At 43.0% G+C, this 17,818-nt stretch overlaps 1 protein-coding gene across 2 annotated transcripts in view; it reads left to right on the forward strand.

Annotated features, from left to right (window-relative positions):
• nfatc3a (nuclear factor of activated T cells 3a) overlaps positions 1–17,305 on the forward strand; it is a 37,899-nt gene extending 20,594 nt beyond the window's left edge. For both annotated transcript variants that reach the window (XM_037247959.1, XM_037247960.1), the window contains exons 4-10: positions 2,833–3,032; positions 3,414–3,586; positions 3,779–3,919; positions 6,136–6,191; positions 6,919–7,045; positions 8,330–9,424; positions 15,791–17,305. In XM_037247959.1, coding sequence (XP_037103854.1) covers positions 2,833–3,032; positions 3,414–3,586; positions 3,779–3,919; positions 6,136–6,191; positions 6,919–7,045; positions 8,330–9,424; positions 15,791–15,873 — 1,875 coding nt within the window. In that variant the 3' untranslated portion in view covers positions 15,874–17,305. The remainder of the gene's footprint in view (positions 1–2,832; positions 3,033–3,413; positions 3,587–3,778; positions 3,920–6,135; positions 6,192–6,918; positions 7,046–8,329; positions 9,425–15,790) is intronic.
• The last annotated feature ends 513 nt before the right edge of the window (positions 17,306–17,818 follow it).

Here is a 17,818-nt window from a genome sequence, read left to right on the forward strand (position 1 = left end):
CTTGTAGTTGCTTCTACTCTTAATGGACATGCCTATTTCATTATGTTGCTTTGTGAAGCTGACTTAAGGTTTGGCATTTCCAAAAAAAGCCACCTGTAGTCTCATCTGTGAGATCTACCTGAAAAAGATTCACCTTAAATATTGCAAAGCCATTAAAAGGGCGATTTAGAAGAGGCAATTTCAAGGGGGCTTCAAAATGATCAGTTGATGATTTAACGGGCACAGCAGTGGAAAAAACAACTGCGGCATGTGGCAAAGCATCACATGATGTTGAACTTCATCAGTTTTGGTGAGGTTTCTTGTCTTTCCACATGCAACTCTTAACTCGTTTTATATTGTCTGCGAAACATGTGCTGCTGCTGCTGATAAATCCTTTGTGAGCAAGCGCTGACCATCTGGGCAAAGCAAGTGCGAGCGTGTGGTTTTCCGAATTCAAAAATCATGTCATTTATACTCGTGGACCATTCAGACTGGGGTGCATAATGACCTGTTAGCTTGTTACTAGCATGATTTATGCTTTCATGTGGTTCTTAAGATCCAATGCGGTTGCCAAAGATGAACCCATTACTGGTTATTATGGAGGCCACATGCTGTTCCTTCGTATAACTTCCTTCCGAATACATTTCAAGTGCCAGATACTGTATTTTACAACAGGGAGTGGGATTCTCTTCAATATATGCTACACCAGAAGTTAATTCTCTGGTGTCAGATTGTAAGCTCTAGTTCCAACTCAGCACACACATAAATAAGTAGTCAGTCATATTTATCCCGTCATGCTTCCATTGCGAAACGCAATGAAAAGATCTGGTGAAGTACACGAACTCTGTATAAACATCTCTCCGGTCTTTGCTTTCCAACCGAAGGCATGGAAATTTGTAGCTGAAATCGAAACACTTTGAGCAAATTAATGGATTTAAGTGGCGCCTAAAAAGTATCAACGGAGGTTTCGTGCTGTATTTCTTGTTGAGCAATATCCAGATATTACTGCAAATAACCCTTGAAATGTCTACGCCTTGAAATAAAGATAACATCACTGTGTGGTTTGCATTATATTATCTGGTTGTGGTCATTAATGTCTTTTAAAGGCAATGATAAATTTGAGGGATTCACTCACAAATAGCATGTGAATTCCAAGAGAGGACAGTTCTAGAGCACACGGTATCAATCTCAAGATTCAATGCAAATAGTTGGGGAGTATAAGATTAGTTACACGGTATTTTCACAGGACTAGCTTGGTTCAGTTCTACTCATCTTTTCGGCATTAGTAGACAAATCATATCATAGGAGATACTGAGGTCAGCAAGAAAATGGAACGCAGTAAAATGTTGACGAAGGAGTTGGGCGCTGCAGTGCCAAAAACCAACGGCAGAGCAGCAGGGTATGCTAACGTTAGCATCTGTGTTTATTTTTCTCATTTCTGGTTTTAGCTGTGAGTGACCAGAAGTGGTTTATACCACCCATATGGTTTAGACTGGTAGTACCACCAATTGCCAATAAAAGTGACGTACGTAGCCAGTAGAGCCAGGGCAAGCTGAGTGGAAAAAGGTGCATAATGGGGATAACGACAATAACAGTTTTTTAGGGCGTACCTTTGAATTATAATTCTGGTACTTTGGTTGTGATAAGTAATGGTTTGCCTTTTGATTAAGCTTGTTGTATTCACATAAGTCAATGTAATCCAAGGCATGGTCGTGACTATTCACACAAGCCTTTTCACTCAGGTTGGTTTTGGAACAGCATGTGACAAATCCCACTTGCTCTCCCTCCTGTTACCACAGTATTGGACGGAGCGTTGACGCGGTGGCGTGTGACGCAAAGCTCAGAAGAAGATGGGGTCAGTAACCAGCTGTAGCTCAGTTGAGGCTTGGCAGTTCACAGGGTGAAAACAACACTGAAAGACCTTGTTCTCCTCTAGCCTCGAAGAGCTGCCCTCCATCTAAACTGGGGTTTGGTTGGGGGGGGGTTACGAGGGCAGGACAAGGCGTGCAAATGTGAGCGGGGGTGCCATCCCGCCGTCACCGAGTCTGCCAAGCACAACATTTACAACAGTAGTGGGATTGTTTCAGAATAAGGTCCAGCTCTCATTTCCATCTTGCCCTCGACTCTACCAGACACGCAACACTTTCCGCCATCAAATATCTCACCTGTCTTCTTGAGTGGAAACCAGGGTGCCAACTCTCAGGACAAATGGAGAAAGCAGCTGTTTGGCGGGTGTGCAAAGCCAACACGGTTGGCAGGCGTTAGACACGAGATTTGAAAAGGCCGACAACGTTATTACTGGCAATTTTCTCTCCTTGTCATACTCATTTCAACTATGAACGGACTTTAGACACACTCTACTCTTTGGGTAACCATGGCTTGTCTCTGAGCCGGTACTCTGAGAGGTACTTGACAATAAATCCTTAGTTCCCTTTGCTTAGTATTCAATTAGTTAGTCAGTACACACTGTGGTTCTTTTCAACAGTCATGAGTCATGTAGAAGGTATGAATTCTGTTATGGTAGCGAGATTGCCTGTATTTCTTTTCTTGATGTCATATTCTGCTTTACCACAGTCGCACCAGGTAAACTTCTGGGGAACTACTAGGTGTGAGGCATTACCGTCTCCTGGGCCAGGTGTGGAATTGGAAAAAACATTGAGGCCTATTAAGTGAATCATCAGAACGTCAAAATGCCAGATGAATCTCCGGTGCCTTTGCCAGAACTATAACAACCTTGAGCCGCCATTTGAAATCCCTCCCAAACAAAAGTCTGACTGCTGACTGTTTCTTTGTTCACACCTTACATCTGGATCTGCCCTCCCGAGTTTGATTCCACTTTCTATCATGTTTCAGCTGGTTGGCTACAACGAGAAGCCTGTCAACCTGCAGATGTTCATCGGAACAGCGGATGACCGTTACCTGAGGCCGCACGCGTTTTACCAAGTGCACCGCATCACTGGGAAAACGGTGGCCACAGCCAGCCAGGAGATTGTGATCACCAGCACGAAAGTTCTTGAAATTCCTCTGCTGCCTGAAAACAACATGTCCGCCAGGTACATGTCACAAGTATTTCTTCCGGGCTGCATTTTTCATTTACGAGCTCCCGCCGTGAGGGAAGTCCAACTCTGTTTATGGGCTTCTTCCAATGTGAGTTTTTATGTATTTTTAATTTAAACCAACATAAAGTGGTGAACACCAAAAGAGTAGAGAAATAAACTTTATGTGACTATTTAAGATTCAGCATCAGGACAATATTTGCGTAAGGCCCGTTTGTTTACACTGGATTTAAATGGAAAGGATGTGGTCTGGACTTTCCCACTCATTTTACATTCTAAATTGAACATAATTCTTCCAAAACCCTGCCGTGCTTGTATTTTTTTTTCTTCCGGATTTCACAATTTACTTCCAACTGCTTTCCCTTCCTCTTCCCATAGTATCGACTGCGCGGGCATCCTTAAGCTACGGAACTCAGACATTGAGCTGCGGAAGGGGGAAACGGACATAGGAAGAAAGAACACAAGGGTACGCGTGGTGTTCCGGGTTCACATCCCTCAGCCGAACGGGAAGGTTCTGTCGCTGCAGGCTTCCTCCATTCCTGTAGAATGCTGTGAGTCGTAAACACACACACACACACGCGCACACACTATCAATCACGTTTCTCTCACTGACGTAAGCCACCTTTTCTTTTGGTGAAAATGTAAATATACTTCTGAAATGTCAAAATTTTCCTGTGTATACGTGAACAACGATGACTTTGTAAACTCTCTTTTGTCTGTAACCTCTGCTGCGTCTCGCCCAGCCCAGCGTTCGGCTCAAGAGCTGCCCCAGGTTGACAAATCCAGTCTGACCAGTTGTCTGGTCAGTGGGGGAGAGGAGATGGCCATCACTGGGAGCAACTTTTTTCCAGAGTCCAAAGTCATCTTTTTAGAGAAAGGCCCTGGTAAGAGCTTCGTTGTTTTTTTGTTTTTTTTTGAGTGCTAAAGCTCAAATTAAAAAACACAGCTTTCAGAAGTAAAAAGATCAATTCACTTCTGTTCTCTAAAGAGAACAAGTAGATAGAGCATTCCCTGAGCCAGTCGCTGCCTGCCCCAATTACTATTGTTCTGCTGTGTTAAAATCAAGTTCACACGTGCCAAAAAGTAAAGTCGTGTGAGTGGGAGACCCTTTTAAAGATCTCTGAGAGAAATAAGGCACACAGGAATGTCTTCAGCTCTTTGAGGGCTATGCGGCGAAGCATGGCGTAGAGATGCAGCGTGATTGAACGGTCAAGTCCAAAACACAGGAGCAAAGGGAAACCTCAGAGAGAAAGCTGGGAAGTGGACTGTTAAAGAAGGTAGAATGACTATGAGCCAACAGGGAATGGAACATGACGATGATGATGGTGATGATTGGGGATTGTTTAAACGAACCCCCTCATCTCTACTAATCTGCCCGCTTTAGTTCAGAAAGGCCCTGATTGGAGTAATTGTCGTAATGGAAGAAATAAGAAAGAATGGAAGGCAGTGACTGATATTTTTCCATTTTCCTTAACTGAAAAACAACAGAAGTTGTGTGATTATTATAGGATGGTACCATAAATGGCTTGAGTCTGACACTGATCTCTTGCCTCTGAGCACATGTGATCTAACTAGGGAAAATTAGACATTTCGTTTGTAGATTTTTAGTCAAGACCGATGATTTCAGATCAAATTCAGAGGAATACTTTGAGAAGTCAAGACTAAGTCCAGACCAAGACGTTGAAAAGTTGAGAAGATTCCAGACTTTGTGGAACTCAGGCCAAGACTTGGATAAATTGAGACCACATCCAGACAAAGACTGTAAGGGGCTTGAGACAAAATCTAGGCCAAGACTTTGAGAGTTGAGTCCCAGATCAGGACTTTGATGGATCTTGTACCAAATCCAGCCCAAGACTTTGAGGAGTCGACGCCACTAGATCAAGAAGAACTGACATGCTTTGAAACAAACAAGAAAAGTCTAGTGTCCTTATTTCACCTGTTGCAGATTAGCAATAAAATATTTTCCTCATTGGATAGCACTGATAAACAATTCATAAAATTCTTCTACTATTTGCGTACGCACAGCTTTAGTATTTCTTTCGAATAGAATAGTAAAATAACCACACTTCATCAGACATTCAAGCTAAGACTAAATAAAATATATCAACTTTACAAGGATGGAAGTGTTTATAAATGAGACTAAGCAGCGACTGCAGAGCGGTGACAGACACACTCACTCGTTTTTCACCGTTTTATCTCTTTAGTAAAAGACAAACTTTAGTTATTTGATCATCTGGCACAGAAGTCGCATCTGCCCGATCCGAGTCATTTTCTTAGCTAGGTATGAGCTTCTTGTTGGTGCTTGTCGTCTGACAGAGCATGTGGGGCCCTTGCTCCAGCCTGTTGAATGTCAACAAGACGTGAAGCAATAATGCACTGCTGTCAGCTACCAAGACATTCAAGGTCATTTCTTCATCTGGAAGGAAAATTTTTCTCTCAGTGGATACGTGACTGTCTATTGCATTACCACATCCAATGCATTGGTTCTTATCTTCGATTACAATAACTGGAAGGTTAGCTTTAAAGCTACAGAAAATTGAAAAGCCTAAAATGTTCCTGAGATTAGAGAGTGGACTCAAGGTCCACAAAGCCTCACCCTCCGTGCTGTTTCGGGAATTATGAAGGATCCCTTTGGTGTTTTGGGGAAGACGCTACGCAGGTGCAGACTGCGGTAACATCATTCAAATGTGGCCTTCAAATAATGTAGCTCGAATCTACATTCTGTACTAACATAGCAAATCAAATAAACTTTGAGTCAATGGCTGCAGTGTCTTCCAACCACAGGGGCCTGTCAGTGTTCCCTACCATGTCTAGCCAAATAATTAAATCCATCATAGGAAAACGGCAAAGGATGTTTTTCAGCAGTTTAAATAAATACAGTGATTCCACTGTGCGCTTTAAAATGTCAGCCAGGCAAGACAAATAGGAGGATTATTTGGACATTTGATTGTGAATCGAGTCGTCACCACTCAGAGTTTCTCCTCGTGGACTCTAAAAGGACACGTCAATAACAAATTGTGTGGTCCCTTGACCCATTCGATTGTGCAGATGGTAAAAGTAACATTTTTTTCTCCCCTCTTTTTTCATTACTGTCTTCTAGATGGGCGGCCACAGTGGGAAGTGGAAGCCAAAATCATTCGGGAGCAAACTCAAGGCGTGAGTAGTCTTTTTGTGACCTAAACTGTAAATCGAGTGGAACGCAATCTGCATTTCCATACAAATATTTTCTTCAGCAGAAATTCTGACTAATTTTTAAAAATTAATTCAACAGTTTTAAAGCATCAATACAAACTATCTCACACACAAAATCAGAATCTTAAAATGGTAAAGACAAATGTGGGGAGGTAATCCATATCCCACATATGTTTAGACTCACTGTCACACTGTATACACATCAACTGGTAATGTAATGTAAATTGTAAAAGTAAAACATACATTAAATTCTTCCTTTAGATTACTAGTGACAAGCATTGGCAGCTAATCAGTCTCCAGTTGTAGGCTAATGCGAAAAACTAATGTAGCGGTCGACACTAAGCGCTACTTCTTGTAACAAGAGAATGGACTAGTCAAAGTCAAATCAAAAGTTCAGACAATACCGGCTGCAAGCCTGATCATCTGCTCTGGAAGGGGAACAAAAAGGAAAGTAGAGATAAAAGATAAAAGTTGTAAGAATGCTAACCATGACTAACAAGAAGCAATATCTACCCGCAGTCATCCACATGACTACTGATGGTCATCATGCCACTGAACACTGACTAATTGAGGTGCACCAAAATTTGCTATTGGTTGAACCACCAAATCGAAGTTTTACTGTACAGATTTTTTGTTACCAAGTACATAAAGTGAGTTGAAATAATGTGCATTGTTTTGCTTTTCTCCACAGTCGTGTATTGTCGTGGAAATCCCTCCCTACCACAGTAAGACGGTGAGCTCGGCTGTGCAAGTGCAGTTTTATGTCTGCAATGGAAAACGAAAAAGGAGCCAATCCCAACGCTTCACCTACCTTTCAGGTGAGCTTAAAAAATATCTTTATTTTCAGATTTTTTTTTTTTAATGTCGCAATTTCTATATGCTCTTGAACCAATTACATTTCTGCACAGACATGATGCAATCCTTTTTGTTTGTGGCTTCCTGTTTCGTCCCACTCTAATAGTTCCAGAGTACATTTAAGACGGCAACACACTATTGTATCACAAAACCATTTTGAACCTGACTGTGACGCAGTGAAGTACCACAATGACACAAACACCTGCTTGCTGTTGATTTTGTCAAACCTTCTCTAACTCCAAAGCCTCTTTTCGTCCTCAGTCTTTTTCTGCTCAATGTGGTGGGCGGAGACTCCTGAGACTCGAATGCCAACATTTGAGTGTCTCCCGGTGTGTGTACGTGTGTGTGTGTGTGTGTGACTATACACGACATCGCGCCCCTCCACCCACCTGCTCTCTCTATTTGCGAGCACGCCCACTCAGGCAGTTCCTGTTCCTGTTCTCTTTTGACAGTTCGGGGCAGCCAATGACAGCAGAGCAGAGTAAACCCTGCTCTGTTTGCTCGCAAAAGCAGGTTTGCTGACACCATCAGAGGCACCGCAGACACCACCTGCTTTATTGTGTGTGCGCGTGTGTGCGCGTGTGGGTGCAGGGGGTGGTGGTCTTCTAATAAGTCATGTTTCCTGTCTAATAGGTCATGTTTCCTGTCTTGTTGTGAGCTGGGTCGTAACGATCCCTCATTTAGTCCGTTTGATAAAGTTACACAAGAAAGGAAATGTACTATTAGAAAAAATAAATATATCCTGTTGTAGAAAAAGTATTTTCCCGTCAACATCAGATTAATTATTCCTTTTAGTTTAGATGTTTGTAAATGCGTCGGCACGATAGCTTTGTTTTTTTTGTAACCGCTCGTCCCTCCATCCCAGAGGCTTGATGGGGTGAGTCGAGGGCGTGAGATCAATGAACTCGTTTGTTCTATTGCTCTGGTCCGTGCTGGGGGGCATTCAGGCATTCAGCCTGTCACACAGCATTTCACGTGATGCCGTCCAGACTGACCGGCAGCATATGCTCGCCCTCTGAGTCTGAGCTGAATGAAAATACTAATAACTCGCCTGTTCATTGTATGAATGGAAAATGTGGCTTTTATTTAAATTTGAATTTTCTATCTTTCTGTCAGTCCAACTTAGTAGGAACATTTTGGAAAGACACATGTACACTGTCTCTGCATTTCTGAAAAATGATCATTGCAGCTTTAAAAGTACCGACTTGATGGATGTACACTATCTCATTCTTTCTCCTAATCTTCAGTGATGGTGAAGCAGGAGCACCGGGATGAGCTGGACCATCCGGCTGTACCTGCCATGTCCATGCCCCTGACACACACTGCCAGCCTGGTGCGCCCTCAGCTGCCTTCCCCCGATCAGGGCCACCCATCGGATAACCTTCTGTCCACCTCCCCGCACGGCCTGGCCTCGAGCTCGGGACCCGTCCTGCTGCCCCTGCAGTCTCCCTGCCCCACACTGGGCTCCCCGTCCTTCCAGCACCTGCCTCACCTCCAGGGTCGCGGTTTGCACCACGCCCCCGCCGACTGCCACATGCCGTTCCATCCGAGCTCCTCTCCTGTTCCCCTTCCTGCCTCCTCCTCGCCCTCTCGGGCCGCTTACCAGCCCATGCAGCGCAACCAGAGTCACGCTCATAACCTGTCCTTCAACGGTCAATCCAGCTTTTCTCCTCAGAGCTACGACAGGATGCCTTTCCAGCAGAGTCCCGGTGCGGTGTCACACCCGTTGGGCATGGGGATGGTGTATTCCTCCTCCCCCTGCTCGTCCCCGTCGACGCCCGTGTCGTCGGGCCCCATCGCCGGTTCCCCGCAGAGCCACCAACCACTCCTGGCCCCCTCATCCCCTCACCTTCACACGCTCGGAGGCTACCACTGCTCCCCGAATCCCACTCAGGTGTCCTCACCTACCGGCCACCCACTCGTGGGGCCCCACACTTCCCAGCTGCAGCGAGCCATGGCTTACCACCCAGCGAGTCAACGCTCAGCCTCCTGCCCCACGCCGTCCACTGCCCCTCCTCCACATATGATCCCATCGGCCCAATCGGGGCCTTCATCCCCTCAGCTCCACTCACTGCCCTACCAGTCTCCCACTTCCTCTTCGCCAGGTAACAGTCCCTTGGGCCCCTTGCAGCATCCGCACTCAGGACAACCTTCTCCTCAGGCGGCTAGCCCGGTCATGGCCGGCTTGTCCCCGACCGCTACGGGGCCTTTAGTGCACCCGCTAAGTCCCCCCCAGGGGCCTTTCACATCAGAAGTCGAGAGGCTGAACATCAAAGAAGAGCCGGAGGACAGGGAGCCCACCTTCCGCACGATAGGCCTACAAGACATCACGCTGGATGATGGTAAGATATTCAAATGATATTTACTAAAGTGTAAACTAACAGATTGGAGTTCAAATATGGTTTTGTGCCAGTAATTGCAAAAAGGGAGACACAAGTACCAAACAACCGGTTGATTCTCGGCTGAAATTGGCACGCATCATAGTCAGGTTGAAGAGCACGCACATAAGAGTTCAGCTGCTTTCCAGATGAATCTTTGAGAGATAGTCAAGGCCATTCATAACAAGTGGTTGCATAGATTACAGCAAGCGTCCACGTCTAAAACAAGACACCGCTCGGGGATTCAATTACATCATGTGACATGCGAGGCAAAGCCATACCCCATGATGTAAAACAATACTCGTCAGCATCACTTTATGTTCTGTGAGCTAAATCCTTGGTGTTTGATTACAGTGATAGGGTTTCATCTGTCAGTGTGGCCACAGACTGAGAGGCAGGACTTTATTGATTACGAAAGACCCACAGGGCTGATAAGCGAAGCATCAGATTAAAGGCTCCAATTCTATTAGATCTATGGCGGACATTAGGAACCTAATTACCTCCACCAGACGAGGGGTTACGCTTGTCATTTGTTAGCTTCGGCTATAGTAAATCCATTCAATTCTGGCTCCAATCTGGATAAAGTTGCAGAATGAGGAATATAAGTTTTGTCTTGAATAGTACGGTCCATAGCAGAACAGCAAAAACAGATTGTGTGTGCTGCTGTGGTTGTTCAATCCTGTGTACATGTGTGTGTTTTCACAAGTCTAATTGGGATGCTCAAGGGAACATGTTGACTTAACAATTAGCAGTCAACTCAGTGCAAAGCATGACACCACTGGCTTTTATCCCCCCCCGCCCCCCCCTGGATTTCTTTTATCTGAAGTACATGTCTCCCAACAGCCCCTTATCCGCCTGTCAGGAACTTGGCTAGTTCGCCATATTCAAATCAGGGTCGTACGGGGCGGGGGGGTTAATAAATAGCCTGTCGAGATTCTGTTGTTACATTGTGTGCTAGCACGGGTCAGCCTAATTAACACAGGCTGCTTGTCAATAAGTCATGTGTGAAAATCCAGTGAGGTTCATCGGGGAGCCGTGTTTATGCAAGCGCACACGCCACTGAGTTGGCTGTGTGCAGGGTTTAAAAAAAAAAAAAAAAATCTCCAATTTTAATGTGAACATGCACATTAAAGTGTATTAAAGTTTGCGGGGTCTCTTCAATTTGTTTCTGACACACTTGCGTACTTTCCGGAAGGGAAAAGTACATTGTGCTCTTTTACAAAAAAGTTTGAGAGTGACACAGTTCAGCCGGGAATGTGAGCTCCCCCTTTGAGCCTGTGGCTAAAAATAGCTTTGTGTGCCAGCCCGGCTCTGTAGGCCATGTTTTGAAGTAGCAACATGGAGCCTGGCCCCGCTCTGTTTTTAAGAGGTCACTGCCTGCTCACTAAGTAAGATCGGATTCACTCTGTGCCACTGACAGACGCAGCATCACTGAGTGTATTCACCAGCCCTCCATGCAAGGCTTTCTGCTGAGTCATGACTAAAAGTACGTTTACATGGCAACAAGCATGTACAAACAGGTATTATTTTCTAAATTATGACAAATGCCTGGTCAATGGCTGGCAATTTCACACACGTGCAACTGCTTGGCCGAAAGGCAACTCACAATTGTACCTGAATCAATGTAGACAATTTTTGCAAAACGTTATTCACAACTGAACTGCAACATATGGAAGTAGATTAAAAACAAGTTGTAGTTGCTAACCAAAAACATCTTCCAAGGCTGATCAAGGAGTTATTGTACATTATGCCGAGACAGCATTCCAGTCGACCCGGACAGGTGGTCGCTTCACAATATTGTGTGCATCCATGTTTACATTCCGGGATTTATGAATTCGAGGTTATGTTCTGCAACAGGTAGATTTTTTTTCGGAAACCTCAATACTATATATTACAACGCATGGTAAAATAAGTATAGCATAAGCTTTTCATAGGTCAAAATTAAAGACAAAATTAAAATATACATATAGACTGCGCTCTGCACGAGAATTGCACCTGAAACGTAAATAGGACCCGGAGTGTGTGTCGAAAAACTGCCCTTGTTAGCTAGCAGATGGCCCTTGTGACGTACAGGCTTGTGTAGAGAAAGAAAGAGAGAGAGAGAGAGAGAGAGAGAGAGAGAGAGAGAGAGAGAGAGAGAGAGAGAGAGACAGCGAGATTTTGTGTCTTTAAGGCTAATTTTTCAATATTGTTAAGAAAAATATATTTTTTTTTTATTGTTTGGAACTCCTCCATCCATGCTATTGTTACATTTAGCGCAACAAACGAGTTGATGGAATTATTAACCAATGAAATTAATGAGCCAAACCCATCTCTATTTTGTTGCAGTATTGTGTGTGTGTGTGTGTGTGTGTGTGTGTGTGTGTGTGTGTGTGTGTGTGTGTGTGTGTGTGTGTGTGTGTGTGTGTGTGTGTGTGTGTGTGTGTGTGTGTGTGTATGCCACACAAAACCACAGACACACAGGAGGTAAGGTGACAGACTGACAGACAGATGGGCGGACAACTTTAACGTCCAATCACTCAGCACGGCACCACCGACGAGACACTCAATTTGGAACGTTCTCTGCTTCAGACGTACAAAATGAAGCACAGCTGCTCTTTTTCAAAACGTGCCGCTTTCTTAGTCGTTGCACGTAATGAAGTGCACAATTGCGTTTACTCTGCCGTCTTTGTCGGCAAAAATATTTGTTACGTTATCATCCACACAGTCTGTTTGTCCTACTCAGCTGCCATAATAACAGAAGGTCCGCCTCAGACAGATCGTCGTGGCACAAATGTACACACAGCAAGTGAAGCGTATAGACGAGACAACCTCTGACATCAAAGCTATCACTGATCCAATGTTTATCGTGGTAAAAATCTGCGATACACAGATTTTCTAACAAACTTTTTTTTTTTTACCACATGCTTCAAGCACATTTAAACTTAATGTAATCCTTAGTGCACAAGTTATCAAACTACCACCCAAAAATATACCGAGCTCCCATGAATTTATTGAGTGCAAGGTTAATTGAGAGCATTCAGAGAATTTTGTTTTCATGATCACAAAAGCACAGAAACTATCAAACGAACGATCAGGCTTATTTCATTCCAGACATTTTTGCAGATCTATATTTACAAAAAATATTGAATAAAAATCTATATATAACAAAATAATTAGAAAGTATAGCAATTCTACAAAATTGACTTTTTAGTAACATATTTCTTTTGCTGCCTCTGTGCGTGACTGAGTTCACTAATAGATTTGTCTAGCAAACCTCCTGATTGGCTGACATTAAAAGAACCTTGGAAACAGGATGGAAAAAAAAACATATTTCCATCAAATTAAAGCCAATAACAAACATTTGCGGCTCTGTTCCCCTTTGAAAGAAATGGAAATGGACGTCATGTGTCATCTTTCCATACCATGAAGGTCTCACAGAGGCAAAAGCTTAGGAAAATGGTGCCAGTGCTTCCTTGGCCTTCCAGACAGGAGGATGGAAAGACCTCCATGAGCACGCACATACTAAATTCAAACCATGCTTGCGTTGTTCCTCAAACGCTAAACACGTTGTTGCGGCTGTTGTCACTCATCAGCCGTACAAGAATTCAAAAGCGGAGAAATGCATACAATGCACATAATCTGTGTGGGAGTCACATGAATGCAAACGTGAGAAGATGTGCACTGATGATTTTGTTTTGTCTACTTGGAATGATGACATGTAGGAACAGAAGTTACAATTAGCTGTCAGGAGACAATTGTCACACACTGTGATTATCTTCTATAATAGGTACCTAAAGGCTTAAGGACATTGTCGGTCATTATGACAGTTGTTGGAGACTGTTTCACCGCTAAGTACAAAAGCACAAAGTTATTCAACAGTTTACTAGGCAAGAATCATGTCAAGAAAGAAAAATCCATCAACTTCAAGAAAGCCACTTTGGGCAAAGAAATGAGTTTTCTAAAGAGAACAACAATGCTGGCTTTTGATTCGACCGTTTGCAAAAGACGTCATTAACAAAGCCCTGCAAAGTGGAAACTCTCCTGAGATACCCCCCTTCCCCCCCTTTGTGGGCAAATCAAGCCTCTTCTGCGCAAAGCTTTTCCATTGTGGCTCTTTATTTCCTTAAACCACTGTGCCGGTCTCAACCGACACTTTTGAGAATGTGGAATAGTCACTGCACATGAGTGAAAATGAAGACTGCTTAATGCGGAACATGTTGCAGAGAGCGCTGGCTTTTTGGAGAGGGCATCTTCGGTGGATCATAAATCTGACTGTCATCAGCATAGTGATTGAAGGAAATCCCATGCTTTCTCAAGATGGAACCCAGGGGTAACGAATAGAAAGAGTAGTAGAGGGCTTAACATTGAACCCTGTGGAACGCCATAAGATAAGATTCAAACCAATCCAGAACGCTACCACAAATACGCTTGTACATTTCAAACCTCAAGATCACGACTAGTGTTTGCCGTCTTCTTGCTGTAAAAAAGCAGGGACATTTTTTTTTTCGATATCTCAATGTGAAACTTGTATATTTTCCTGAGATTTGTGCAATCAACTGTTATTCAACTGAAGCTGTGGATTGCCTCATAGTGTTTTGCAAATAGGGAGCCCCCCTGCAAGTCATCTGTAGAGGGTCTCCCTCCGGTTCAGGGGAAAGCATTCTACCAGTAAATACGTGAGTGGGGCAACAGTAAACTACACTTCAGTCTCCACTCAGATCTCTCTTTCACTTGTGGCTTTCTGGTACTGAATTCAAAAGAATCTGTTGATGATGTCAAATGTCACTAAGTTACCTTTGCAGCACACTCATTGAGCAGTCATAGGTCAGAGCTTATGACGCATAACATTTCTGATAGAGGAAACAATCACATACGGTGGAAGTCTAAAAGGCGTGTCACAACTTTTTCTCAATAAACAAGTTGAAATTTGGTGCAGTGGAAAAATTAGTGATTGTTTCTGCAAACACCCACAGGACACGGCATGTCTTCCACTGACCACTTTGATCGTCACACGTTGCTATTTGTGTGAACAAAACAAACTGCCTTCTTTTAACCCTCTGTACAACTGGCTTTCGTTTGGAAATGTATTATTATATAATATTCAAGATGTGCTAATCCAAATTATACTTGACCAGGGTGGGGACTTTGGTGGGATTTATTTTTTGTTCCATTTATCTTTGTAAATATATCAACAAACATAAAACATTGAATGATACATTTTAGCTTTATAGTGGCAACTTTTGGATAGTTTAAATTTATGGAACCTTTACTGGTAGCACTCTGGATTACTTTAGAACCTGTCTAGCAGTCAAATCAAGCCTCTGTACTTCTTATGGTGTTCCACAGGGCTCAATTATAGGGCCTCAGCTTTTTTTATATATATTTAATGCCCCTGCATGGGTTCCATCCTTTTGAAAAAGAAATGTAGTTCTGACAAGGAACAAATTAGTTAAGGGTAAAGTAACTTTGCTACAACGGGATCTGCACCAAGCTATAAATGAAATTTTATGTGTGAAATTTTGACACAGATGAATTTTTTTCACTTGATTCATCTTTTTTTATACATGGTTATAAAGTTGATCTTTCGTTTCTTAGGGTACTCTGAAAGGCGCATTATGATCATGAGTAGTCATGTTTTCAAATATATGCATCGTCGCACACGAGCCCAGTGCGAGCGAGCGTGTGGTTGGGTTGACGTAGGGAAGGAAGAGCCTCCCACGCCAACAGGATGACACGACCCATGGTGGCCAGGCACGGAAAGCACATGCGCCACGGCAATAACTTGACTTTGTTGTTACATGAACATTTAGTGGCAATGATTAGAAAAAAAACAACTTTAGAGTAGGAATACCATATATTTCATTCTATACGCAATGTGCCCCCCTCCTCCACAAATCCTTGTTGAGCAGCTTTGTGGAATGACTTTTATTCAAATGAGTTACGGCACGCGGGGTCTTGTTTTGCCGCGTTTTTTTGAAGGTGACGACAGTGCAAAGGAAGGCCAAAAGAATGCAATGCGCGCTTCCTTTATCAGCCAACAGACAAGCTGGAGTCGTCTTCCAGCACCAAACCAGTCCATCCAGCCTCGTCGCCGACATGCCGCCACACGGCAACGAGTTACACGTTCAACTTATTCGTACACGCAAATGACATGTAGGATTTAGTTTGCAAAACGTCTCAGCTGATTTGCTGAGAAAATTCATGAGCCTTCTGCTATAATTTCAGGAAATACAGAATTAAAAAAGAAAATAAAGAAGAATCCAAGTTCAGCAATCGTATTCTGGAATCGGCCTGAAATTTCAGTTACAAAACATGTACAAAAACGTTTTCATTCTTTCTTTTCCGCAGTTAACGAGATCATCGGCCGAGACATGTCACAGTCACCCAGCGGCCGTGGCGCCGTCCGAACGGCCCACGGCACACAGTCGTAGCCAACCGACCGGATGGCAGTCCCAACACCAGGGTACTTCAACTCCCACAGTGCACCACCTGTCAGGCCTGCTCAATATACTGTATACATGCATCAAGAGCATGAATGTGGGTGATTTGATTTTCTTTTTCACAAAAATCACCCTTTTTGAAACGATCAAAGCATTTACGATCCCTTTGAGGAGAAGAAGCAGCTCAACATTCCGCAACTGTCAATCACATGTAAAGCTCTGGACATCACTCACGCCCCCTGCTGGCAATACCTGTTGTTGTTCTTGATATATAGATGCCATAAATTGGCAGTAGATAAAACTTTTTCTATTAGACGAAGCTCCACCCTATACTCCTTAAACATAGTTGCTTGGCACTTAGATGTCAGCAGATGGCGCCAAAGTGATATTTTTTACATTAGGGATGGCTTTGGCCTGAGCGCAAAAAAATATCAGATAGGTTAAAAAGAAAAATGGCAGATGCCGAACCGCGAATGAGCAAGGGTCACTGTATTATTTATCACTATTACCTGGTACTAGCATTGAATGGCAGCAAAGTTCCCTTTCCAACCAAATGACCTGAAATCTCCATTTTATTCACAAGCTATAAGATGGCTGCTCATTTTCTCTGTGCAATCATTTGAAAGAAAAAAAAAATCTCCCCAGTGTGCCTTGTTTGCAATGAGACAAAAGTATTTTCTAATAATATAGTCCACAAAATGTCCAAGGTCTGGATGTGAAGATTTTTTTAAACAAAACCAACCCCAGCAATATCACTTGAACTGGACCATTTTTTTCCCTGCTGGTCTTATGATGATAATGATGATGATGATAATGAGTCTATGCATTCACCTTCAGCCTAATAAGCCTTCACAAACCCGAAATATGAAACCTGTAGCACAGGGGTGGGCAACCTGTGGCTCGTTGGCCATATATGACCCACCGGGTCGGAGCAAATGATCTAAGCCCACCTCGTCGGTCTTTTGAGGAATTCACGACAGCTATCTGATGACTTAATGAGAACTGAGGAAACCCACCCCTGACAGAGACCTTGAGACAGCCAAGGCCCATATTGTGCGTATGTGTGCGAGAGAGCGAGAGGAGTGTCTAGTCCTATTTTAAAGCACACGTGTATCTAAGGCTATGCAAAGTACAATAAATATGACAAAGGAGTTACTTTAACTTCACAGCAGCAGAATGACAATTTTTTTAGGACGCCTTAACTCGTTTTGTCAGTGTGTGTTGTTGGATTTTTTTTTCCAGGGGGCGGGATGTTTTTATGTTGGTTGTTTTTTAAAGCATCAAAACAAATCAAGAAACAGTGTCATCTTCGGCCGCAACCAAAGAGTGAACAATACAGCGTGTTCCCACTTGACAAAAAAAAAAAAACTGTACTCAACTCTATTTTTGATACAAATGGATGTCATGTCATTCCTTAAAAAAAGATTGGGGACATACTGTCTGAATATTGAACGCGATAAATAGATATATGACAAATAAAAAGGATGACACGTACATGACGTTGACAGCCTTTGCAGCTTTTTTTTTTTTTTCCTTTCATGTGTTACCCATCTGTATACAAACTGTTTTGTACAGAAATTTAAAAAGGGAAATGCAGGTTTAGCTGATGTTTACCAAGCCTTGTATTGTCAACAGTTGTATATTTTGTATGTTAAAGGATTTTTTTTTTTGGTAACTTCTACGACTGCAGTGCTTTTGGAAATTATTCAAAGGGAATAACTTGCATCATGCTGTAGGTTTTCAAAAGTAGTGACTATCAATAAAATGACAAAAAAAACTTCACCCTGTCTATTTTTCACTGATTTTCACTCTATTTCTTTTTTCCTTTATAGAGTCATTCATTGATGTATTTCAACATTTTTTGTCACACACAAAAAAAATGTCAATTGACGAAAACTGCATGCAGACAAACCGTTTTTGCTACCGCTCATGAGCT

The sequence above is a fragment of the Syngnathus acus genome, chromosome 3 (assembly GCF_901709675.1).
Source record: "Syngnathus acus chromosome 3, fSynAcu1.2, whole genome shotgun sequence".
Lineage (NCBI taxonomy): Eukaryota > Metazoa > Chordata > Actinopteri > Syngnathiformes > Syngnathidae > Syngnathus > Syngnathus acus.